The sequence below is a fragment of the Acipenser ruthenus genome, chromosome 1 (genome assembly GCF_902713425.1).
Source record: "Acipenser ruthenus chromosome 1, fAciRut3.2 maternal haplotype, whole genome shotgun sequence".
Classification (NCBI taxonomy): domain Eukaryota; kingdom Metazoa; phylum Chordata; class Actinopteri; order Acipenseriformes; family Acipenseridae; genus Acipenser; species Acipenser ruthenus.
The window spans coordinates 80,296,887-80,323,827 of record NC_081189.1 but is presented as its reverse complement, the minus strand read 5'-3'; the positions used below and the strand labels follow the sequence as shown (position 1 = coordinate 80,323,827).

At 38.7% G+C, this 26,941-nt stretch overlaps 1 protein-coding gene across 3 annotated transcripts in view; it reads right to left on the bottom strand.

The window, feature by feature from the left end:
• Positions 1-8,910: 8,910 nt before the first annotated feature.
• The window catches only part of egf (epidermal growth factor), a 56,309-nt gene continuing 38,278 nt past the window's right edge, over positions 8,911-26,941 (bottom strand). For 2 of the 3 annotated variants that reach the window (XM_034035830.3, XM_034035831.3), the window contains 11 exons: positions 26,005-26,172; positions 25,457-25,606; positions 24,903-25,070; positions 23,614-23,730; positions 22,445-22,570; positions 21,486-21,608; positions 21,141-21,303; positions 18,505-18,669; positions 15,276-15,378; positions 12,348-12,450; positions 8,911-11,871 (listed from right to left, as the gene is read on the bottom strand). In XM_034035830.3, the coding sequence (XP_033891721.3) occupies positions 11,669-11,871; positions 12,348-12,450; positions 15,276-15,378; positions 18,505-18,669; positions 21,141-21,303; positions 21,486-21,608; positions 22,445-22,570; positions 23,614-23,730; positions 24,903-25,070; positions 25,457-25,606; positions 26,005-26,172 (1,589 nt within the window). In that variant the 3' untranslated portion in view covers positions 8,911-11,668. The remainder of the gene's footprint in view (positions 11,872-12,347; positions 12,451-15,275; positions 15,379-18,504; positions 18,670-21,140; positions 21,304-21,485; positions 21,609-22,444; positions 22,571-23,613; positions 23,731-24,902; positions 25,071-25,456; positions 25,607-26,004; positions 26,173-26,941) is intronic. The other variant, XM_059030633.1, reaches the window with a different exon arrangement.

The window sequence follows — 26,941 nt, the reverse complement described above, 5'->3', positions numbered from 1 at the left end:
TCAAGCAGGTTAGTTAGACACGATCTCCCTTTCCTAAAACCATGCTGACTGTCTCCCAGGATATTGTTACCATATAGGTAATTTTCCATTTTAGATCTTATTATAGTTTCCATAAGTTTACATATAATAGAAGTCAAGCTTATTGGTCTGTAGTTACCTGGTTCGGTTTTGTCTCCCTTTTTGTGGATCGGTATTACGTTTGCTGGCACAGTGATGCTGGCACAATAATATACTGAACAATTGATCCAGAAATTCACGGGGCAGGAACCAGGCTAACTAAGAGATGTCGTCTGACTTCTCGGAGAGCCGTCCACCATTAGGACCAAGCCCTCGGCAGGACGAGGTCCGAGTCGTGGTCACCGCTGCAGATTATGAGAGGGCTGCGTCGTGATGCAGTTAATTCCAAGGCTGGATGCTCGGCACCCTCAGGGACATAGAGTTAGTAAAGATTGCAACATATTAGAGATGGCCCGCCGTTTGCTAAGGCCCAACATATAGAAGGGGGGTCCCCGCCGTTTGGGGGACCAGACACAGGGGATATCCCCTGCACATAAAACATATAGAAGGGGGGTCCCCACCATTCAGGGGACCAGACACAGGGGGTATCCCCTGCACATAAAATAGACACGCAGGGGAGATCCCCTGCGCAAAAAAATAGAGGCTTCAGAACCTAAAAGGAAGAAAGAAAGTGGAACTCGATGAGGTGAATTATAGACTTCCAAAGCTGGGGTGGAGAGGCACCCCCAGAGAACCTGAAACGAGAAGATTGCCCCATGTTACAAAGGAAGAGCTCCTTCTGCGAGGTTAGCTAGAATAAGCTTAGATCCTCGGATTGCGAGGGGAGCGATAGGGCGTGAGATGCTAAAAGGTTGGGTTTGGCCGGAGGTCCCCTCTGACTCACTGAGAGAACCTCCTAGTGTAGGTAAAGGAAGCTTAGCTTGCACAAAGGTCGAGGAAGTGCGACTCACTAACTCCCCGCTAAAAGATTCCTACAAGTACAGACAAACAAAAGAAACGCCAATGCATATGTAAACAAAAAGAAAGAAAACATTGAATGGAACAAGGTGGTTAGTAATTGGCTCCCTACTGACTATGTGAAGACCCTCCACTCTTTGGAAAGGAAAAAAAAAACCTTTCTTTTAGGGGGAAACCTTTCGTGGTCCCGGCAGAAGGGTCGTCCCCACTCAGGACATACTAGCAATAGACATGTTGTGCAGAAGATATCTCAGATGGGGAAGAACGTATGTATGATTCAACTGTTGATGAGGTCCAGCACCCCATATTTTTAATTAGATGCTGGTTAATCTTTGCTCTTGCTGCTGATGTAGCTGTCCCGATTCTGAATGCATGAGGAGTATAGAATTGAGGGGGAAGTCCTGCTATGGAAACCAACGTAGACAGATGAGCTGGATATAACGGTCCAGCTTGAATCGATGAAGAGGGCGTCAGAATTTGAAATAGGTTTGCGTTCTGTGATATATTTCTGCATGGAAGCATATGGGCATAAAGGAGTGTCAACTTTTGATAGCTGAATAAATTGACTTTGCCGAAGCTGATCTTTTTTGGAAATGCGCAGGAAGAGGATAAAGGAGGAATCTAGGATGAGTGTGAGATCACTGCAGCGAATACCCAGCATAGGAAAGCTGGCAATAGAAGGAACTGCACATTCTGAGCTTAAAAAAACAAAATGCAGTTAGACATATAGTTTTCATTGTTAGATCATCAAATGTAGAAAAGCAGCCTTGACGGTGAATTGAAATCAAATTGTGCAGAATATCTATAGAGATAGGCAGACGAGAAGGAGAAGCAGTTGGAGAGCTCTGAGAGACTTCACACAGGAGGAGACGGACAGCTGGTATTGATAGGAGAGTTGGATTGGTAGAATTGGTATTGTATTCCTGAGAGATAGGATTTGATTGTAGCTGGTGCAAATTGTAAAGAGTCCTTTGCGTGCACTATAAAAGCCATAATCCAGTCTTGGTTGAATTGGGTCGGATTAATCATGCTTTGGGAGCAGAAAGTCAAATAGGTGGTCCAGCCAGTGGAATAAGAGGATCTGGTGGAAGGAGCGAGTGCTGCAGCCATGTATGCTTGCGCTGTATTGAGTAGTCCACTAATAGTTGGATTTAGTTGAAAATTAGCTGGTTGAACTGGGGTGTCACTGCTGGAATTGGCAGAGCTGTAGGGACCAGACTGTGAAATCTGGAAATCTGTAAACGAGAAAGAGTGTCAGCTGCATTATTATAAATGCCAGGTAGATGGCGGGCTTGGATTAGAAAATTATTTGATACTGAAATCCATATTAGTCGCCGCAGTAGTTGCATAATTAGAGGTGAACTGGAATGGCCTTTATTGATAATATGAACTGTAGATTTGTTGTCACAAAAGAATAGTATTGATTTCTTTGACCAAAGATGACCCCATAGATATACTGCCACTGGATTTTAGATGCGGTGATAGGTTTTTGATTTCTAGTGGCCAAGCACTAGAGAACCATTGATTGTTTAAAAGACCTCCGAATCCTGTGAATGAAGCATCCGTAAATAAAGCCAGGTCGTGAGGTGCTGAAATGAAATCATCGTAGAATATAGACAGGCCGTTCCAATGCTGTATGAGAGAAGACCACATTTTAATGTCTTTCCTAGCTTCTGATGAAATATTGATATAGGAGTCAGAGTTTTTTTTGCTGTCGATAAAAGAGCAAGTAAATCGAGATACAAATATCATATATTATATGGGGGTATAATGCGAATTGCAAAATTGATTTCCATTACACGAGAGTAGATGTTAAAACTTCATGCTGATTTGAACTTGGCTCTCGCCAAGATAAGCACCAACTAAGACGTAGCTTTACAGTAAACTAATGTGATCCATATGTGTCTCCATCCATTTACGTTTCCTTCCATATGATGATGTAGATATCCTTCTGTCTGGTGTTAATGGCTGAAGTGTAATGCTGGCTCCAAGGATCAGCTTATTTTGCCTCCCTGGCGCATTAGCACACACAACGGCTGCGATGCTGGCTCCGAGGATCAACCACAGTGCGGCCTCCCCAGCGCATCAGCATGACAACCATCTGGATTGAGCTAAGTAGAGTACATCTCTGGGGTCTTCAAGTGGGCACCTTCCATCCTCAGTGTTTTGTCGACTAGCCCACGACACCTCAAGAGGGCTCGACAGTGATTCTGGCGTCCCAGCATCACCCCCCTCCATCCCTCACTCAACTCAGCCCAGCTTACTTACCTGTACATCAGCGTTTCTTTCTTTCTATTGTGCTTGAGATCCCCAGCCAGAATCTTTCCGTCTCAACCACAGCCAGTTGCTGCTCCTCTCTGCTGCTTCAGATAAGTTCTTCACTGTGCGACGCAACTCTTGGCCACTGAATCCGACGTCTCTGAGAAACCGAGTTGTAGAGTGTGCCACAAATCCTCGACAACCCACTTCCACTGGGTAAACCCGGACTCTCCATCCTCGCTGTTCCGCTTCAGCGGCTAGTTGAGCATACCGCAGTTTCTTCCTCTCATACGCCTCATCTACAGCATCCTCCCATGGCACTGTTAACGCTACTAGGTGAACACGGCGTGCTGATCCAGACCACAAGACAATATCTGGTCGAAGGTTAGTGGTGGCAATCTCAGGTGGAAAAATAAGCCGTTGACCAACATCTGCCAGCATTTTCCAGTCTCTAGCAGCTTCCAGTTGTCCTGGGCGAGGATTGATTTTAACACCTTTTCTTGGTGGTTGCTCTCCTGGGCGGAGGAATGTTGTCTTTTGTGTGTAATGTTTTGATGGAACGGGTGGCAACTTATTGGTCATGTTACGCTTGTCTTCCAATGCTAAGGCCAAACATCGCAGGACCTGGTCATGGCGCCAAGTAAACCATCCTTGGCTAAGAGCCACCTTACATCCTGTCAAAATGTGCCTTAATGTTGCAGGTGGGGGGCTCCCGAGTGGCGCATCCAGTAAAGGCGCTCCACGTGAGTGCAGGATGTGCTCCATAGCCTGCAAGTCGTGAGTTCGAATCCAGGCTATTCCTTTGCCGATCGAGGACGGGAGCTTCCAAGGGGCGGCGCACAATTGGCCGAGCGTCGCCCGGGGGGAGGGAGGGTTAGGTCGGTCAGGGTGTCCTCGGCTCACCGCGCACCAGCGACCCCTGTAGTCTGGCCGGGCGCCTGCAGGCTTGCCTGTAAGCTGCCCGAGAGCTGCGTTGTCCTCCGACGCTGTAGCTCTTGGGTGACTGCATGGTGAGTCTGCAGTGTGAAAAAAAGCGGTTGGCTTGACGGCACACGCTTCGGAGGACAGCGTGTGTTCATCTTCGCCCTCTTGAGTCAGCGCAGGGGTGGTAGCGGTGAGCAGACCGTAATAAAATAATTGGCTATTCCAAATTGGGAGAAAATAATAAAAAATAATTGGCAACGACTAAATTTATATAAAAAAAAAAAAAAAATGTTGCAGGTGATGAACACAAAGGACATGAGGGATCCTCTCCTACCCAGAGGTTTAGGTTCTGTGGTTCATATGTTTACCTGATGAGGAAACTGATCCTGCTCTGTTCCATTGACCATAGGTCTTGCCAGCCAATCTTGCGTTGTTCCACACTCTCCCATCTCATCCATTCTCCCTGCTTGGCCTGGGAAATGGCCTTTATACACCTCATCCTCTCCTCCTGCTTTTGCACCTCGTTGACTACCAGCTTCCTCCTTTGAGCTGGGGCTGCCTTGTGCCATGTAGGAGGAGCTGAACTGAGACCAAGACCCCCTCTTCCATGCTTAAGCCCCATGATATCACTAATTCGAAGGGCAGCCTTTGCATCTTCCACAGCTTTCTTTGCCGCCCACTTTCTTCCAGTTTTCAACACAGGTGCTGCCTCCCTTACGCATTTATCGCGTGACTCTACTAATGTCATTTCCAGTCTGATCTTGGCGCACTTAAACTCCTCGGTTAGAGCGGAGACTGGTAGCTGCAGTATTCCTTTACCATAAAGTCCCACTCTGCTGAAGCAGCGTGGAACTCCCAACCATTTCCTAATGTATGAACTGATTAAAGCTTCCAGCTTCTCTACTGTTGTCAAAGAAACCTCGTACACAGTCAGTGGCCACAGCAACCTCGGCAGTAGACCAAACTGAAAGCACCAGAGTTTTAGTTTGCCTGGTAGAGCGCAGCTGTCTATGCTCTTCAACCCTTCCACTGCTTGTTGTCTAACTTCTCCCACACAAACTGTGTCCTTTAGATCCCTGTCGTACCATCTCCCAAGACTCTTCACTGGCTTCTCAGACACTGTTGGTATTGCCTCACCATTAATGAAGAATGTTTTATCTACTCCTTTGCCTTTAATTATAGAGATGCTCCTTGATTTAGTGGGCTTGAATTGCATTCGTGCCTATTCAATGTTATTGGTTAATTTGCCCAATAACCGATTATTGGCTACTGTTGTAGTCATGGTTGTCATGTCATCCATGTATGCTCGAATTGGTGGTAGTCGCATTCCAGAAGCCAAGCGCTCTCCTCCTACTACCCATTTTGATGCCCTAATGATTACTTTCATTGCCATGGTAAAAGCCAGTGGAGAAATGGTGCATCCTGCCATTATTCCAACCTCTAGGCATTGCCATGTAGTGCTGAATTCTGAAGCTGAAAAACTAAATTGCAAACTCCAAAGTAGGCTTTAACTAAATTTGTTATTGTCATCGGTACACTGAAAAAATCAATTGAAATGTCATCAATTGAAATGTCCCAGCAGACAACAGTGCACATTTCCTGATTGTTTTACTGATCTGAAAGTTCTGAATAAGAGAACAAATATGGTTGAGCTTAGATACGGGAAGGCTGGCTTCAAACTTTTCTGTGTCCAGTATGTTTTCTAGAAATTCCAGTGAATGAAGGGGGCTGATTGTTTGTTTGTTTGTTTGTTTGTTTGTTTGTTTGTTTGTTTTTCTTTTTTTCTTCTGAAAGCGGGATGCCAACCTCTGAAAATAAACTTTTAAGATTGGTGATTGCTTCTGCTGGCAGATCTGAGGAAGGAGAGATCAAGAGAAAATCATCGAGTAGGTGGAGCAGAAAGGGAACATGATATGAAGTGAGACGTATCCAGCATAAAGCCTCTGAGAGTGTCAAATATTTTCGGGCTGCTGCAGCAGCCAAAAGTTAACTGAGTAGAAAAATATAATTTCTTTTCCCAGCATATCCTCAACGGTGGCAAAGAGAAGGATGGATTGGCATTACTTTAAATGCGTCGGATATATCAGCTTTTGCTAACCAAGAGCCGCGACCTGCCAATTTAATTGAATGAGTTGCATCCGATATGGTAATGTACTGTAGAGAGAACTGATCGTGAGGAATGAGCGAGTTGATACTACTGGTGCTTGATCCCCATGGTGTGGACAAGTCAATGATGAGACGCTTTTTTGTTTGGAAGGAGGAGGGAGATTTGAAAAAAACTTTCTCTAGTCCTAGATTAAATAATTAATGAACCTCTTGTCTGGATGATTCAGAAGTTTTTGTTTTAAAATGGAAATATTTATGGGAGTGGAGACTTTAGGTGTTGGAGAGAGTCACTTTGGAGCTACTGGGCAAATGGCTTTAGAATGAGCATCCCCGCAGAAACTGCACATATGGATGTTTTTGCATTGCCTCATCAAGCAGATACTGAAATTAAAATTGTTACATATTTGCTTTCCTCCTGCGTATCTGATTCTTCACCTGAATTTGTCTTCCCTTGTGGATTTCTCAGGTGGGGCCAAAGAATGTATGGAGTTAGGGATCGAGGTGCCGTCTGCCATTATTTGTTATTGTTTTGTTTTAGTTTTTAGAAAATACCTTGTGAGAATACGTAACTGTCAGCTACTAATTGTTTAACTGGCTGACAGTCACGCAAATTATGAAAGACGTGCAGACTATGGCCGAGGGGTAATAAGATAATTGATTAATAGCTAGTTAACCCCTCAGCCATAATATAAAAGACCTGCACAGAGAGAATGTTCGTGAGCGGAGAACGGAAGAGTCAGGAGGTAAAATAAGGTAATAATTGTTACTCGTGCTGGCTTTATACCAGCACGATACTTGTTGTTATTATTGTTTGTTTATTTGTTTTGGCCCATGTGCCCTTTTGTTTGTAAAAGTGTTTTTTTTTTTAAAACCTTTGATTTATTAATAAACGCGCCGCAGCGCAGTTATACTCCAGTCTGTCTGTGTGTGAGTTGCTTCTTCCTGGTCTGACATCACCAACAAAGCCATCCTATTCACAAGGAGGTTGAGGCTATCCCATACTAAAAAAATATATATTTTAAATATATTTTTGTAAACATATTATTCATATAAAACAAATAGTCTTTGGGAATGATAAAATATATGGAAAAATATATGTATTATGTATGTAACGTTATATAAAATATATTTAACATATTACAAAATTGGCCCGTTTTCATCATATGGAAAATATATTTACAATGTATTTGCTTAAACATATTTTAAATATATTTAAAATATAATTTCAGGTAACAATATATCAATGATATTGTCCATGTATTTTTTAGAAATGTATTATTCAATATATTTACTAAACATGTATTATATAATGTATTCACAATATATTACATAATGTAAAGTGCCTGGACACACGCCATATTTTGCATGTGTTCCACCAAACACATATGAAGCAAATAAATAAGGACTGGAATTCCGCAATTTCACTTAAAAATAACTACTATCTTTAAGCATAACGGAATATATCAACATTTTGTAAAAATTTAGTGTATATAAAACACTCCGTATGGGCTAGCAGGTTTCAGGCAGAGAGAGGCTGAGTGGCCGGTGGAACCGCAGACACCGCATGTGTTGGCTCTGAGACTGCTGAAAATCCTGTTGAATAGGTCTAAATCAGGTTGTGCTCAGTTGATGATGTGGTTATCTGTTGCCAAAATAGGTGCTGCTTTTGGTGAAAATGATTTGTGGTAATCTAAAAACATGGTCCCTCCATATCTGACAGATAGCTCCAGTATGCAGAATTCGTAAGAATCCAGTTCTTGTCTGCAGTTTGGGTATCCTGAACATAGCACATCTCTGTAGATAGCGAAGGCAAGGGCGAATTCCCCCAGGGTTAGATTTTTCAGTAATTTGGGGTCTCTGGATTTCAGCGTGACTGATAAATCTCTGCAATCTACCACTCTATGGTCCAGAAATTCAGATGTAGCCATTAATAGAGAAACCAGATTAACGTTTGTTTGCAGTGAGACTGTGCTGTAACTTGTAGCTATTAATAGAGAAACCAGATTAATGTTTGTTTGCAGTGAGACTATGCTGTAGCTTGACTAGATCAGTGTTTCCAAATATTATAGAATCATGGTCAAAGAAGGCAGCATGCACTACAAAGAAAGGTTATGTTGAAATAACATCTGCTCTCCATGTAGAACTGATAATGCAACATCTTTCCAGATGATGTAAGCATGGTACTGATGAACCATTTGTGAGGGTCACACCAAAAACATGTTTTTCCAATTATATGTTGCAGCTTAGATTACATGGCCATTTTACTAAAGCTATTTGGCAATTAGTCCACAGCATCCAAAGCAATGTGCATGGACTATGGTGCAATAAGGGTGCCTTGTGCAACTAATCCCTTAGGGGAGTGCCTAATTGCTCAAACACTTCCAAATACAGTATAATACATATGAGGGTGTTTTAATTGTATTACTTGTTCTAAAACGTCTAGGAATTATTGGGGTTCACATCCAGGAACACAACACCATTTAGAAAGTCTACCTGTGGAAAGCAGTGCTAATCAATTTGAACTAGTTTTGTTATCTTCCTTCGTGAATCTATTCTGTGACATACAATAACAGTGTTACACAGAAAGAAACCTACAATCTTAGATTGTATGTGTGATGTACAACAAAACAAAAACACAGTTCCCACTAATTGAAATGTTGTTTTTTTACTGAAATGGGTCTACAAGTACATAAAACTATTACAATATAGCAAAACATTGTAAACAAGCAATAGTTTGTATTCGAGAAGCAATGTTAATATATGATATCACATTAAAAAGAGATTTTGCTTAATACATTATATAGCAAGGTTATATACATTTGGTTAAAAAAACACAACATGATTTCATTGTGGTCCTGTTCTAAAACTTTTAATCACATTTAGCACAAATAATAATAGGCCTCCATGTTGTGTTGTTGAATTCAGTTTTATGGAGGGGTTGGTGTTTATTCTCATGTTTCAAGCATAAATGATTTACAAAATATATTAAAATAAAAACCAAGCTGACGTTTTGTGAATTGAACCCACTGTTTTACATAAATTAGCTTAGTGTCACAAACATATTTAATAAAAAGGATTATGTGCATTCAAATGCAAGCATCTGCACAACCACAACTTGATTAGCTATAGTCATTTTAATGTTACTTTTTTATTAATACAAACATGCTGTGGACTAGTTAAAGGTGAAACAGTTACATCATTTATGATTTTCCAAAATAAAATAAAAAGCACCTATCTTCTCAATTGCTTCCCTAAAAGAAAATAACAGCTTATTCAGCATGCACTTCAGTGAAACCTGTGTTGAAGTCAACCAATTATGGAAAATATGCCACCAATTTTAAACAATTATATTTAATGTAAGACAACATATACAATGACATCATTAGTATGTAAATGTCTTTCCAGATACACAGTGGAGTGTCAACGAGCTGAAGCTCGATTTTACAAACTTGTTTATCAGAGCAAATCCCAGCTAGCTCCTATTTTGCCCATAAAGAAATAGCTGAGGTGTATTTATATTAAAATTGCCTGCAGCATTGTATAGTAAGTGTCTGCATTGCTGTGGCATTAATAGCAGTGTTTTTCAGGACCAAAGTGTAGTTCTGGTTTAGTATGGACTATAATATAATATTTACTCAAGCACTTAATCTAAAATGCAAAATGTGTGCAGTTTTGCACTACATACAGCGCAATTTAGCAAGATATTTTTGTTTTTAGGGTTTTAGATACTGGTAGTACTTTCAAAAAACGCTTTTTAAAATGATTGATACTCTTTGAATAGATACACTTTTGATAATTGCTACTTCTCTGTAAACAGGTTTCACAGCTGGCAAATAAAAAAGGCACAGTTAAACAATACCATTCACAATACACTAGCTGCAGTAAATGGATTGATAGTTTTAAGTGCTGGTGTTAGTGTACAGTGTATTTGTATAGTCCCTATATGTATGGTTCCTTCAACTGTTTAATCACAAGCCATGTCATTCCACAGCCCCTGCCAGCACATTGGTAGTTAAAATGAACTAATTTGTCCCTTCTCAAGTATTGCAAATATTATATTTTTATTTTTAAAAGGTATTCATTAATAGGGTGTATTTTAATAATCTGAACAGTGGTGGATCTTTATACTGCCACTTTAAAAACTCTAAACCTAACTTTTTGCTGAACTCATTTCATTGTATTTTATAGTATGCTGTAATGACAAAAAGTTGGTCGATAAATCATTCTTGGGATGAAAGATTAATATAGAAAAAAACGGCCACTGCCTCTGTTTAGATCATTAAAATAGACCCCTACATCTGATTTATATACACAGATATTTATCTAAGTAATGTTTAACTCGCCATCTTAAAGTCCTTTTCCAAACATACTGTGAAAATTGTGAGGACTCACCTTATCGACAACTTTTCAAACTAGCACCCCACAGTGACGTTTCACACTGTATCAATCAGCTTACAATCACTCCGTCAAAGACCCAACGCCTCAGCTGTTATTTGAAAGCAACTGACTTATTGTTTCGAATGGTAACCATGTTAAAGAACAGAGGCTTGCCATTCTTACCCCATCCCACCCTGTACTGAGCAGCACTTTCCCAAATTGCTACATTGTGTTAGCAGGTAAATTCTCACTGTTTTGTATAATATCGGATTCATATTAATAAATCTCTAGTAAACCATTCACGTGTTTTGATTATTAGCACATCGTAATTCCAATGCAACCAGTGTAACAAACTACAATAAAAAATATTTAAAGTCTACAGTATGGGGGAGACATAACACCTTCATAAGCACTATGCAACCCCATGGAGGGTCCCTACTACTTTCATAAATTACATTTGCTTATCATTAAATAATTGCTATTTTTTTCTAAATTAGAAACAAACAACTTGAGAGTGCTTAATAGACTGTGGGCTAGATTCTCAAAGTTATGTATTCCAAATTGTCATTTGCAGTAAAATTTCTTCTGAAAAGACAAAACACCATTTACAATTCTGAAAAAAAACAACACACAATATACAACCAATTACAAGCTGTTAAACTAAATGCCTGAGTCGTTTATATCTATTTTGGTAACTTTATTTGGTGTGAGTTTCCTTTCTGAAAAAAGCTAACGATGACTATGAGTAAATGAGAATCGAGCCAGTTGATTATCTCAGTTAGGTGTTTTTCTCCCTTAAAAATAAATTTAAAAAACACACCACTACTTTTTAATGTTGGCTTACATTGCTTGAGTCTTACAAAACGAAACTTAATGCTATGTAAGTCAACTTCAAACAAAGTTTTACCAATAAAAACAGTCCAGTCTGCTCTCAAACACTGTCCTCTACTGGTGCTTATGTTTTAAATGAATTGAGTTCCCCTGTCCTGGGTCCAATGTTGTGTGGATTTGAGAGAATGACACAAGGTCAAACAGGCTGAGGTGTCCTGCTCTCCCCACTCACATCCGATTCACTATCTTCCAGGTATATGAGGTTCTCCTCCTGTCTAAGATGGAGGACAGTCCTGTTGGTGTCCTGCTGCACATGGCTGCAAGGCACCTGGGGAACAAAAACCAGGCCTTTCCCATCCCTCTGCAAATTCCAAGCTTCCTCAGACACTACACTTTCTCCTTGTGAAAAAAGGAGAGGGTTTTGTAAAACAACGATTTAAAACATGTCATTATTCATTATTATTTTCACACTGCTGCTGTAATGAAAATTCCGAGCAACTATTTTGTTTTAAAGTATAATTCTGTAGATCAGGGATCTCTTGGTTTTCGTTTCAACCAAGCTCTCAGTTACTTAATTTAATTATTATTGGCTTAATTAGCCCAAGATTAGCGTTTGTTCCAGATCTTTAGCCATTGATAACGTGAAGACACCTACAAAACCTGCAGGATTGAGGCTCTCCAGGATCAGGGTTGGAGACCCCTGGTGTAGGGAAACATATTATTGAATCTGGTACCATGCGACTGTTTTTTTTGGTGACTGGTCACATATTTATTGATAGTTTAAAATATAGAAAATTCAAATGGGTTTTTAACAAGGACCAATGAAAAAGTAACAAACTAAAAAAATGTAGATAGCCCTGTGTATATCAGCTCACCTGTTTCTGAGGAACAGGAATGGCAAACCTGTCTGCTGTTACAACCAACCATGTGGATAACTTTGCCATCCCCTCTTGAGCCATGTTCCAGGACAACATAGAACTGAAACAACCGGAGACAGGATCAAGATGTTAGAACAGAGCATACATCCAGTATATAGAACTACCAATGCTAATGTGTCATATCCGCTAAAGCACAAAGAACCCATTCAGTATGCCGTCAGTATGCCCACTTAAAGATATGTTTGAAAAAAGGCTATTCTTATTTTTGTATATGGTTTTGTTTTAAAAAATATGAAATCTTGTAAACAAACAATAAAAAACCAGTGGGAAAAAATGACAAATTGTTCAAGTACTATTACTTTAAAAAACTAATCCCATAATTTCTGGTAATTCTCTCTTTGAAAGGTATTATTGTTGAAACTGAGATAACCTACTATTAAATCTGCTCAGAGACTAGACAACCAACTGACTTCATTTCATCTCCAAAACAGACAGGTTAATAATAGTTTTTTGGGGTGCTAAGGATTTCTTTTTTTTTAAATCCCATACTGTTTCCATCTTAAATGAATGATACCTTCTTTATATACATGCTGCAAGAGGTGCAGAACAGAGAACTGTTTAAAGCAGAAATGTGTCCTTTGTTTTTAAGACAAGCAGACAGTTTGTTGTTTGTTGAGGATTGCATTATTGTTACCTGATGACACAGACACACACTGGTTGTGGAAACCCCGCTCACAAACTATTAGGTTATCACACTAAACCAAAACAGCATTACGAGATAGTGTTTCATTTTTATTTTGAATTGTTGTCTATGTACTTAGCTCAGGTGATAAGTAGTTAAGACTTAATCCAAGACAAACAGAAAAAACTCTGCGAGACAAGTTTAGGCATCACCGTAACTGTTTCATTTGACAAATGTTGGTAACATTTTCAATTAAATGTCCCAAGCAAGTATTACTGCTTGATAGCTATTCGAAAGATGAATTACTTAATTTCAATACTGCTTACAGAGGTACCTGTACTCCATTCAGGATTAATTGCTGTAAATGTTGTGTTGATGTATATTTTACCTAACTATATCTATATTTTACACTTGAGGATTATACTGTTGAACAGTTGTTTTGTGAGGCAATACAGGCAGAATTCTAATGAACCCCTAAAGTGACATGGTGTGAATTAAAAAAGAATAGGTACCTCTAAATAAATTGTAAGGGAACCTTACAGTAAAATCCAACTGTATAAATGGGTAATTGTATGTAAAAATAATGTGATATCTTGTAACAATTGTAAGTCACCCTGGATAAGGGCGTCTGCTAAGAAATACATAATAATAATAATAATTCTGTCAACATGCAAGTAGTGTGTGATCTGTGATGCCAATAACTACATCACAAACGTGTATGCAAACTATCCTGGCTTCACTCATGACTCGTTTATCCACGCTAATTTGCAGACAGCAGCTGTGTTTCAGCGGGATGACAGTCTGAGAGGCTGGTTAATAGGGGACAACGGGTATCCACTGAAGCGGTGGCTACTGACACCGCTGCACTGCTCAACCCCACGACCCGTGTCGAACAGAGGTATAACCATACCTTTATGTATTTGTACTGTAATTGAGCGAACATTTGGAATCCTCAAAATGTGATTCCGATGTTTGGATGGGCCCCTGGTGTTCTCGTGGATAGGTTAGGAGACAATCACTGTATTTTCCTCATGGCATAACAACTGTGCAAAACTGATGTGCTTTAAGACTCATGCTATTTTCACGTAAATACATTATTTATTGCATCCAATTGTATTCTCTTACTGTCTGGAACATTTCATCCGGTTACAAAAGCAGATGCGAAAGGGGTCATTTGAGCCATGATTCAGCATTTGCAAGTTATTTATCATGAAGAAAAAATATGCACATCTATGCCCTCTACATTATACAGTAGAGGCTACTTTATACAACAGATCATAGCGCCTGAAGACTAACTCGCAAGAGAAAGCTATTTAACCCCATGAAAGTCTTCATGATAAGGAGTAAATTGAGTCGTGTATCTCAGTGATTTACGAGTTATTATTGAGACCGACACACTTTTTAATCTCAGAAGGTGAGTGCAACTGCAACGCAAGATGATGGCTCATCTATGGAAATTACAGTATTGCAAAGACTGTGAGATAAATTACAAAAGAAGAGAAAATCAAATGAGGCTAACAAAATCTCTTACAAGTATTAAGGACTAACTCCACCAGACACTAACCTTCTTTTTTTTAATCACACCATGTCCCTTTAGGGGCTCTGTAGAATTCCTATATCATTACATTTTATATTGAATACACTTTGGACATTTACAATATATAAACTATGGTTGCAATAAGGGTACACGTAAACACTTGTACATAAGGCAATGGTAATAAAAAACATTTCATGGTTGCCTTTGAATGATGTGCTGTATCAGGATTTAATGTACTTGTGTTTGTTTGGATAGCTTAACAGCTTCACAGTCAATGAAACATTTAATCGTTAATCTTTTTTCAGTGAAACTCTGTGACAAATGTTCTGACTAGTTTTTCGACATTTATTTTCGGTTGTTATGTGCTTTGTTGTTATTAATATTTCTTGAAAGATTATGAGACACACTTTCACTGTCACAAAAGAAAGAAACAGAAGGTATCTTCAAGCATGCATGCATATGCCATCATATGCCAGGACCACGTTTTTCCACAGCCTTTTCTAAATGGGAATTAAAATAAAGACTCTGTGTAACCCTATAGAAACATGAACCATAGCTATATAAAAAAAACAATCTGGACTACTGTTCAACACAAAGCACTTACGTAGTCCTGCACATACAAAACTGTATGTACACAACATCTGGGCTTCCTTTTCATTGAAAGAAGTGCTTCATTGTGCTCATGCCCATTTCATTATGTAATTACCCGTTGCCCACTGCTGGTGGAAATTTCGGTTACGCTGTCGTCACTGCTGCAGGTCTTACTCATGTCATCAGCATACTGACTCTTCATTGGGTACTTCTTAGACCTGCAATCAAAACAATAAAACAGTTACTGCATGAGATCACAAAATGGCATTCCATTAACATGGACACAAATAGTGTATCATTTGGAGGCCAATATTGTACTGCTATTAATTAACAATTTGTAAATGGATGGAACATAATACTTTCATTAAGGGTTAAAAGTTCCAAGCTCATGTTTTCTGTCTCTTTTTTCTTTTCTTTTTTTTGTATTTTATGCTTTAACTTGGATTATTTTTTTTCCAACAGCGATGTATTTGAAAATTCTGCATATCTTCAATTAAAGAATACAAAAAAAAAAACATTTAAGAAACCAAAGCATCCTCTACACAATAAAAAACGGGGGGGGGGGGGGGGCAGTGATAATCATGTAAATGTTAATAAGAGGTAAGACAATTGATTTTAAAACAGTGTCCTCATATAAATAAGAACATAAGAACATTTGGCCCATCTTGTTCGTTTGGTTGTTAGTAGCTTATTGATCCCAGAATCTCATCAAGCAGCTTCTTGAAGGATCCCAGGGTGTCAGCTTCAACAACGTTTATTTATATGCTAACTCATAACTCATAAACACTACACTGCACATACTCTATGTGCACAGATACAGCCTGCATCATCCAAGCAGACACCAGCTCCGCTTCACGACTTGTTCTTGTTCTTGTTCTTTTTGCTGCTTTCACTTGCTTGTTTTTTTCCTTTTTCTATTTTGATAAGTGACACCTGTAACTCCACAAAGTACCACCACCACATGCTGGAGTGCTGGCAGATGGAGTGTGTTCCAGGTATTCCTGTACAAGGATAAATGCCTGACCTTTTGTCACAGAAGCAAGTGTGCCACCTATCTCATTTTAGATTGTTGTGACACAACTCTGTCAAAACCATAAGAAACTGTGCATACCACATAATACATCTGTTTATTATTACAAAGGTATGTCTGAATGTAGTTTGTCATAACAAAAATACACACATACAATTTGCTTCATGAAAGCTGTGTACATTTGATTTTGTATGACCCTATATTCTTTTGAGCAAACCCAGAATACATTATATGTACTCTGAACAAAAATGAATTGTATTTTAACATGCCTCAAAGTAAATCGAGCAGGCAATTTTAGGAGATACAAATCTCAAGATCCACCACCTTGTACTACCAGTCAAGTGAGAAAGGCAATTTGCAGGAGAAATATTGGTAACCATGCCTCGGTTAAATAAGGGTTATAGACCAGTGGGTCCATTTTTAGGTGCAGAAATGACCTAGTTATATCTGTAATTGCTGTAGTACAAGCCAAATCAAGCGTGTAATTGAAAGCGTACACTTCTACTAGGAATCAACAAGCTTGAATTGATCTCAGCTGCTTTGTAAGTCAAAAGAGCAAATTCAACGTAGTGTGACCGAATAAGAAAAACAGTTGTAAAGGGAATCATGTACTTAAACAGCAGAAGTAAATTGAGTTTAAAAGCTCTCAACATTCATTTGTACATTTTTTGGTGATCTGTTAGTAAAGCTATTACACAACTGATCTTAGTTATCACTGTTAGCAACCTACATTACATGGCCATTTGTGGTTTTATCCTTTCATAAACACATGTAGATGTACAGCTAAGCATATAATAATACATATGATCTCATACACTATGGATTTCCAGTTTATTTAATCTTTTGTTGCAACACAGTTGCACAGATTCTGGATTTCAGAATGTGGAACACAAAAGATAACCTGTTTTTTTGTAGGTCTGGCACATATAATTTTGTTAACCAACAAAGTATGCTGTTAAAAAAAGACATTTCCACAGACCGGGACAGCTTTTTAGGCTATATTTAAAGGACACCCACAGACACTGATCTTGTCAGCTATATCATTGTTAATAGACATGCTTTAGTACAAGCCAATGGGATTTCATGGAGCCTCACTGATTTACATCAATATAAGCTTCACATTTGATCCCTGTCTGTCATACATCAAGCAAAAGAAAATGTTCACTTTATAAAAATGGAGAGTTTGAATGTATTGGATTCATGTATAACTGGGAACCGCCACTGCTGTGGTGGTGGCCCTCAGGGAGCTATCGTGCTCATCTGTGTTGCTAGAGGGGGAAAAGGGCACACTCCTGTTACAAGAACTGAATAATGAGAAGATTACTCTTCCTCTGACAATCTATAGGGACACACTTCAATATTCACAGAGCTACAGACTGGAAATATACAAAGAGAAATGGAAAACAGAAGTGTCTAGAGAGAGAATAAGAGTTGCTTTACACAAAAAAAACCAAGGCTGATTAAATTCAGCATTTTTATGAAAGCAAAAGTCTGTGGAGAATACTGAATACACAGACTGCATTCGTTTCAACTCACTGTACTCTCACTTGGTAGATATTTACTAATGTGTTCACAGACAAAAATAAGGAATATTGGTCGGTCAGTCACAAATCTGGTATGCTTTCATTTTGAACCCCACTATAAGTTTGGTCAAATGTAACCCTGCAAAATATGATCTCTGTAGTATTTATAAAGCAATTCAGAATGTGGTTTGTTTAGTTTATAACTTGCTCTTTACTCTATTAAGCAGATCAGATTGTGTGTATACCAGTGTGTATACCTCACAGCATGAACAACCAAGCAACACCAATGCCATAAAAGTCAACCAGATACACAAACAATTGGGAGGTTGTTTTTCTAATGTACACTTTGTTGCAAAGAAAATAATTATTTTAATTTAATGTAATCCCCCCCCCCCCCTAACTGTACCCTAAATTAATTAATTGGTCCAATTTAGGGTACAGTTGGAACAAAAACCAGGCGGGACACCAGCCCCCCAGGACCAGGATTGGAGACCCCTGATCTACTACTTCTTTCAGTATGCATGTATCATTTATGAAAAGATACTGCTGTAGCTTTGGTAACACTTAATAAAAAAAGTGCCAGTAATATTTAATTATGCAAACAAGTTTAATACTGCATTTAATATGAAGGAAGCATCCAGATACATAACAATGTACTGTAATTCATAAACCTTACATTTATTCAAAGTGATACATACATAAATAGTACATCAATAGAAGCACCTATTTGAAAGTTTGGCTGTATGTTAGTATACTGCTGTATTTTCTACAATAGCAAAGGTTAGCCTCACCTGTAGCAGTACGTTACGCAGGCTCCTACAGACAGGAGTACGATCAGTATGATCATGCAGACTGCAATAGTAAGGTTGCGCCTCTTCTCCTCTTCCTTGTGTTGCAACTCCCACCACTCCAAGTCACTGTACTGGCACCGTTCCCCCATGTAGCCTGTCACACAGCTGTCAATACACAACATGCATTTCTATTAATTATACACTTACCGGCTGTGTTATCAGTGACACTGGCTGAGCATTAACTATGAGGGGAAAGACAATACACCTGGAGGTGCACAATTAAGGGCAATTAATCAGCTAATATGAAAGGAAAGGAAAAAAAAAAGTTTAAATATTCTGATGGCTAAAAACTATTCAAAATACAGCATCAAAACAAACCAAAGCATTGATGGTACCTCAGTGCCCCCAAGTGTTCATTTTTCAAAATGCTGAAAAATAAGCACATTCAGCAGTGCCTACTGTAATACTATGCTCCTAATTATGGAGGATAACAGTGTAGCAGTGAATGTCAAGAATCTATTGGGCAACCTAAGTTAAATAATAATAACTTGAACAAGTACTAAGATGATTCACCCACAGAAGAAAGGTTGCTCATTTTGAGTAGGTTGTGGCATATGAGTTGCTTTTTGGTTCCTTTGTCTGCTTGAGTTTTATGTTAAACTGACAAGGAATAACATCATAAATGTCAGGACTGTCATGTTTCTAAGATGACAATGCCATATTTGAATAAACAAGGTGTGTTGAAATGCATTACCGAAGCGTAAGAGTCATACACAAACATTTTCATAATAATGTAAATGTCAGTTCCACACATGAATGGATCTGATGTTCGGTTGAGGAAACACTCTCCATATGTCTGATATGTTCATTTTGAAATTGACATTCTGCGTTGTGTTTAGTTTTGTCTTGAACAGCAGTGATAATACTCCTCTGTTGTTTGCTTTAGGCTCTCCGGTGGTATGGCATAAGCAGGCTTCTAAAACAGCAAACAAAACAATTGCTGAACTGCTACATCACCTACTGGAATTCCTTATTCTCTGGCTTTGGCTCCCAGAATAAGCAAACCAGGATTACAGTTTTCCCTCTAGCAGAAATCAAGGCTACAAGAAAGCTAATTTGCGTGCCGGCCTTGGGCATTTGAGTATTCAAGGTTAAAGCTGGAAAAAGCCTAATTATGCATTTTGAATACAGTGAACCTTGAATGACTGAAATGCTTCAGCCTATGAATTATAACAAAATGGTGCAGGAACTGTAAAATTAGGTATTTATTTGTTTCTCTGTTTGATAGTTGTATGCCTTGTTTTCCTTCTCATGACCTCACAGGTAGAACCAAATCATTACTTTATACCAACGGAAAGTAATTACCTTAACTAGGTTTCAGATAACACAATAGTAAGGTTTTAAAAGACCTGAGGCAGATGGACGGCCTGATCTTATCAGTAAATTCCAGGCTAAAGAAGCCCCAATGGCAACAGTTTACTGTAATTAGGCTGATTAGCTGCCTCTTATAGGTTTGTTGCATCAGGTACAGTATATCCTAATGCAAAAATTGCAACTTGTCAATGGAAGCTGAGAGTGCAGGTAATGGCCTGCTTTGTTGTATCTAGAAATCATGGATTACCTGCAAAGCCTTGTGTACTATTTGTGGAATAATGGTGGCTCTTGAAAAAAAAATCTAATTTAGTAAAACTTGTGAATAGTGAATGACTTGGAAAAAGAAACTAAACATCCATTGCATGTTTTAAGGTGATAGAGCATGTGGAAACAATCCTTTGAAAGCCATGTATCCTTATCAAAATCAGTGTTGTATTAAATATGAACATTCAGACATTTTGAAGACCTATAGGCTGTTTCTCACCAGTGTAATATTAACAGTTTGTTTTACCTGGTGTAACTTTTCTTTAGTAAATATTTCCCCTTGTATTTTTAACCAAATGTTGATAAAAGCAAGACCATAAAGCAGGCTATGTGCAGGCTTTGCCATCTTGTAGTTACACATCATTGCACATCTGAAGTATTCAAGGTGTGCTATGTTCCAATGCTATTTGATAAAAGTGTAAAAGTTCCCCTTTGATCTGTTTCTTTGTATTGTATTAGAATCTACTTGTCTATGGAATAGACCTGCCTGCTATTTGCAAGTTCTGTACATTTGATGCACAGACTATAACCAGTAACTGATTGGTAAAGAGATTTTATTATAAATAAATTGTTACACTTTTACTTCTTGGTGATCTCTCTTTGTTCGTGCCCAGTATAATATTTTGCCCGATATAACAGACCTGTGCATAATTTAGGTGATTTAGTAAATTAAAACTAAATTCTGAAGGCGCAATACCTTCTGTGGCGTAGTCTGGCTACAAAAGCCCATGCAGCAACAATGTGATTATGACACTTTTAAGCAAAATCTAAACAGTTTTGATGTTGTTGCAATTTCATTATGGACAATCCCCCCTACGAAGAAAGTTTCCTATGAGTTCTTTTTGTGTTCCATGTACTTGAGTCATGCACATAACACCACCCAGTTTCAAGATAACAAATCCTATGCAATATTAGATAAGGTGGGGTCTCTACAGGGTGAGGCCACAGTTAGATAAGCAAAACAACACATGGGTACAGTAACACCACCAGACACTTGCTTGCATGCGTAGGATCCGATCTCTGGAATGTGGAAGCACACTGCTCCGTGGAGACAGTAGTCCTCGTATGAAGACGGGCAGTCCTCCAGGTGATCATTGCGCCAGTGGGTGGTAGTTTCAGAGGAACTGCTGGTCCTCACTGTAGAGGTAGGAGCAACCACTTCTGCAATAGCAAGAACAGAAGAACAGAAGCATTTGGATTGGAACTTGCATTAACATAGCACTATATGTCTGGTGTGGACTATGGTAACAATTACAAATAAATGGATATAAATATCCATAATAAAACAAAGCAGCAGTAATGATATTATTATCATTCCAGGACAGTGTAGTGGTACAACTCACCTTCACAGATGAAGCCTGATCCAGAATATTCAGTCCTACATGTGCAGGTGTAGTTTCCCTCTGTATTGACACAATCGGCATGTTTGTCACAGCTGTGGGTTTCGAACTTACACTCGTCGATATCTGCCAAAACAAATAGCAAGCTTCACTCACATCACAAACAACCATTTTCTTTCTAATTAACAACTCCCATACATAGTGCAATTATTTCATTACAAATGAACAGTAAAAAAAAAAACATTACTTTTGGTAAAATTCTAATGATCCCCAATAACCACATAAACAGCTTATCTCCACCCTTCATTCTCATTCACTTACTATGTCACAAAATGTGTAAAAAGAGACAATGGATGCTGAGTATTGTCACATCTGAAATGCATCAATCAAGATGCATAGTAATCTAAACACTGAATGCAGCTGTTAGGCTGGAATACAATTACATTTCCAGTTATCAGTCATCAACCAAAAAATTAAATAATAAATATGATAATCTACTTATCTTAAATCTTTATTAATTTTTTTTTTACCTAACTGCAAACATCGCCCTAGTTAGCGAGGTTTTTTTAGTTTGTATTTTCTTCCCTTACCTTTCCTTTTTCTTTCTTTTTTTTGTCACCTTTACTAATTAAAGTAATTTAATTGCCCAATAAAATGCCATTATCCTTCATGGACAAATCTCAGAGAAGTAGGGTGTATACAGGATGAGAAAGGAACAAAAGATATCGGCAGTGGTCCTATTTATTTATCTGTACTGTCCAGAAACAGAATTAGTGAGCAAAGTGACCTAAAAGCTGTGTTGACAGATACAGAAGTATGGAGGGTGTGGCCTAATCAATAAGATAAACAGTCCACACACTATTGTAACTAATCCATTAAACATAATATTACTATTGTTTGCGATTAGTTTGCGAATTGCATACGTCAAAACCATGTTTTGGGGCATATGTGGGATTCCTCACCTGAGCAATACAAGCCATCCCCGCTGTAGCCAACATGGCACCTGCAGACATAGCTACCCTCTGTGTTAATGCAGTCTGCAAGCTGCATGCTGCACAGAGCAATGCCAACAGCACATTCATCAATGTCTGCAAAGCAAACACAGAAAAAGTGGGTTGCTAACATAATAAATGTGAGCTTTTTAAATCACAAAGAAAGTGCAGCTTTATGCAGTTTCTTTTCTATTTGGAAAGAAAGTTCACGGTTATGACTCATTGTGGAGAACAGTAATATCTCTGCCTTTCCTGGCAACAGAAGAGTCTGAACTTATTTCGAGAATGTAGGGAGTTTCCATATTTTGGGCCACCTCACATGCTGACACTAGTTTTGCTTGTGTGTACTGCTGAATTCAGCAACAGGCATGGAACTGTAATGACTGTAAGCCAGCAGTGCCTCTGTATGAGAAGTTAATATATTGGTCCTAAATTCTCAAAAGGAATATGTTTATAAAACTTGAACATTTGTGCGTGTATCCTTCTCATGCCTTGCATGCCCAAAGAAGCAGTGTGTGAAGTTTCTATTTATGTTAGAATTATTTTTAACAAGATGTTGGTAATTCAAATACATTAATTAATTATATCCTGATGTAACTATCACTGACACTGTTATCTGCTCCGTTATTGAATCGTATTTTGTCATATACTTGTACTTGCTAGAACCAAAATCATTGTATTTATCTTGCTCTTAATTGTATTATTACTTGTACTGTGATTCTTGAAATGTATTTTTATTTACGACTGTAAGTCGACCTGGATAAGGGCGTCTGCTAAGAAATAAATAATAATAATAATTAACAACCAAACTTGTTTTAAAGACCACTTGTATAGAAGGACTACCTGTTCATACTGATAATGTTGATACAGCTTTCATTTATTATACTATATCATACTTTGTATTATTTATCTATTTATATAAGTATACAATGTGATCATGATAAGGTCTTGTTTTCACAGTGATGTCTTCCAAGAGACAAAAAAAAAGTTGAATTCATAGGTTACCGATAAACTGTCTGTCATTCATTTTTAATTTGTAGATCTTTAAATTAAATAAGATAATACATTTGTGAAAACCAGAAGTGCAGTAAATATGTGCAGGCACTTATAGATCTCAGCAAGTATCCTAGGAGTTCTACCATTGCATGCTTTGCCATCGCCGGTAAATCCTTCCAAACATTGACAAACAGCGCCCCCTTGTGCTGGGAAACACTGAGCATTAACATCACATTCAAGAGCAGAGCAATCATCTTGATCTGTAAGGGGAAAAATGCACACAGGTAAACCATGTCTTACAAATAAGGGAAGATTCTGACATTAAAGACCAGAGACAGAACAGTAAATAAAATATGTTTTCATATATTTTCTTGTGATAATAATATGATGTAAAGACTGTACAAGCAAATTTAATTTTGAATTATCAATAAATATACCAGAAATGTATTTAGTTTAGAAAATCACACAAAAATATGGGTCTTACATAATGCTTTACATAAAAGCTAAGAAAGGAATAAAGAGAAGTGTACATTGTAGGCCAGCAGTGTGGAGTAGTGGTTAGGGCTCTAGACTCTTGACCGGAGGGTTGTGGGTTCAATCCCAGGTGGGAAACACTGTTGTTGTACCCTTGAGCAACATACTTTACCTAGATTGCTCCAGTAAAAACCCAACTGTATAAATGTGTAATTGTATGTAAAAATAATGTGATATCTTGTAACAATTGTAAGTCGCCCTGGATAAGGGTGTCTGCTAAGAAATAAATAATAATAACCTGCACAGTAAAACTTGTAAGACACTACCCAGAACAATTCATTAACTGTTACTTCCTACAACTACAATTTTCTTGACAGTTTTATACAGTTACCATGGTTTAGTATAGGGTCCTGTGGCAGGGTGGAAGCCCTACCAGTGTGTGTTTGTGTGGGGGATGCTGGGTTGGCAGGGAGAGGGTTACATTTCTCCATGTCAAAACACATGGGAAGGTGTATAAAGTAGGTGTTCATGGGTGTTAGTTTAGGACCAGTAGGATTAATATTGGTAATGGAGGTGGAGGTGGAGGTGCGTGTTTGTGTTCCGTGCTGTGCTGTCCCATCTTGTTTACTTTCAGGAGTTTTTGTAAACCCTTTTGTTTTGGCCCTGTGCCATTTATTTTGTTAAGTGTGTTTTGTGAAGTGTTTTTTCTGTGTTATTTTTGTGTATATTTGTTTATTAAAACTGTGTATTGGCGCATTTAACTGGCAGCTTTCTGTGTCTGATGCCAATAACATCTGAGCTGTGACGCTACCCCGCTACAGGTCCAATGGGTTGAATCAGTTTGGAGCAAATGAGGACATCTGATATTGCAACCACACAGGCAGATCAGCTTGTGCAGATTCATTCAAAAGGAGATATGTTGCAGCTGTTGAAACAGGTTGTTTAATCTGACTTGTACCTGATACCATTATCTCTGCCACCTGGATGCTTTTGGGCTGCTCCTCTTTGTGTACAGCAGCCTCCTCAGTGGCTGCTGATGGGCTGGGATTAGCAAGTGGAATGCCTTCATCTCTTAATGTGGTGTTTGACATCAAGAGCTGACTGTGAGAAAGGGTCGCACGAGACACTGCCAAGACATGTGAGAAACAACAATATAGCACTTGTGTCGGGACTGTTCAGGGCTTTTGTGTATAAAAACTGATTCCCATAAACCATAGATTTGTCTTATAATTAAAAAAATAAAATACATTTTATATATATATATATATATATATATATATATATATATATATATAGTACAAACCCCATTTAATATATATTAAAAAAAAATAGCAAACAACCTGCTAAAAGCTAAACTTTAACTCACACCGACTGGTTTGCAAATGTTGTAGATGTGGTTTCTTCAGGGTTTTTTGACAATATTATCAATGACCTTAATCTATCTGCAGTGTTACAGTTACAGTGTGAAGTTTTAGAACATCAGAATCACTGAGAAGACAAGCTTCTACTCACCTGGAGTTGTCAAGGCAATGTTGATAGGGTGGCAGACTCCACCATCGGCATGCTTTACAAAGCCCTCATGACACAAGCAACGAGCAACTCCAAACCTGTTCTCACAAATTTGGCTACAGCCACCATTTTCATACAGGCAGGGATCAGCACCTTTTGGGGAAACCAGGAAATGAACAACAACCTCATACTGTATGTAACTATCAAGAAGCCTCCTTGACTTGTATCATGTGATGATTTTTGGAATTTCTAAAGCAAAACATCTAGGTTTTCAATTTTGTTTATTTGTTTGGCTAGCAGTAAATATTGTATTTCGTACAATACAATATTATACTGTACATTAATTCTCTTTGAGAAATCAGTTTAATAAACCACAATGGAAGTTGGTTAAACATGTTTAGAAAATGTTCAAAGATGTTTTGATAATTGAGAAATCCTTAACTATAAAGGTCTGATTTATATTGTATCTATATTGGACTGAGCACCTTGTTTACCAATACCTTCATTTCAATGAACAAGACTTGATGTTATGAAAAGAGCTATGGCCATACCTGGTTTGGCTAATGGGTGAACAACAACCAAGGAGGAGGGTCTAAGCATATTCCCTCGAAGACGCACCCGGTTTTGCCCTGTCCACTTGTCAACCCTCATAACGGATGGCTTCTCCCAATCAGTGAACCAAACGTGATCTTCAAACACGGCTACATCAAAAGGGCGTCCTGGAAAAAAGGGGGTGAGAAAGCTGTTTCTTTCTAAGGCACTGTGACAGCAATACAGTGATTCTTGGTGGTAAATCTCCCTCCCGACCTGTGAGGGCGCTAAGTAGCGAGAACAGAGTACCTTGGACGAGTTGGCCAGACACTTCATTCCCAGGGTTCAAAGGAAGTCGGCCAGCTAGAGAGCGGGTGGAACTCCGGTGCATTAACTCATCGACCCGGAAGGGAAACGATGTGGCAGTCATGGATTGGAGGGGCGGCTGCACTCGTTTACCAAGGGGTCATGTGTGACGGCATGAAAAGGGGACTGAGAGACCCAATCTGTTCCTTTGCTTTGGTTAAGAGATATAACCCAGAAGGACCGTGTGAAATCTGTGATAAACGTATCATGAGTGTTTGTTTGTTTTGTCTCTGATTGTTCTTGTTTGTTATTATTAGACGGCTAACAAGTTCCGGAGCTGTCGCCAAGGGCCAGCACAAAACCCGAAGAAGCACTGCACTTTTGTCACGAATAAATTTGTATCATCCACCGCAAGCACTACAGCACGCACCCAGGACTGGTGACCGTGTTTGTACATTGTGGGAAGGATACGTGTGTTTATTATTTGGGACTGCATACCCATGTTTATTTACCCCGTACCCTACAGATTGTTGTGTATTTCCGGGGATTATTATTTGGTCATCAGACCTGGAATTATAAAATAAAAGAAAGCACTTTCCAACTGGATTACACTTCTCTGTCTGTTAATTACGCACCGCATCACCTGTGCAC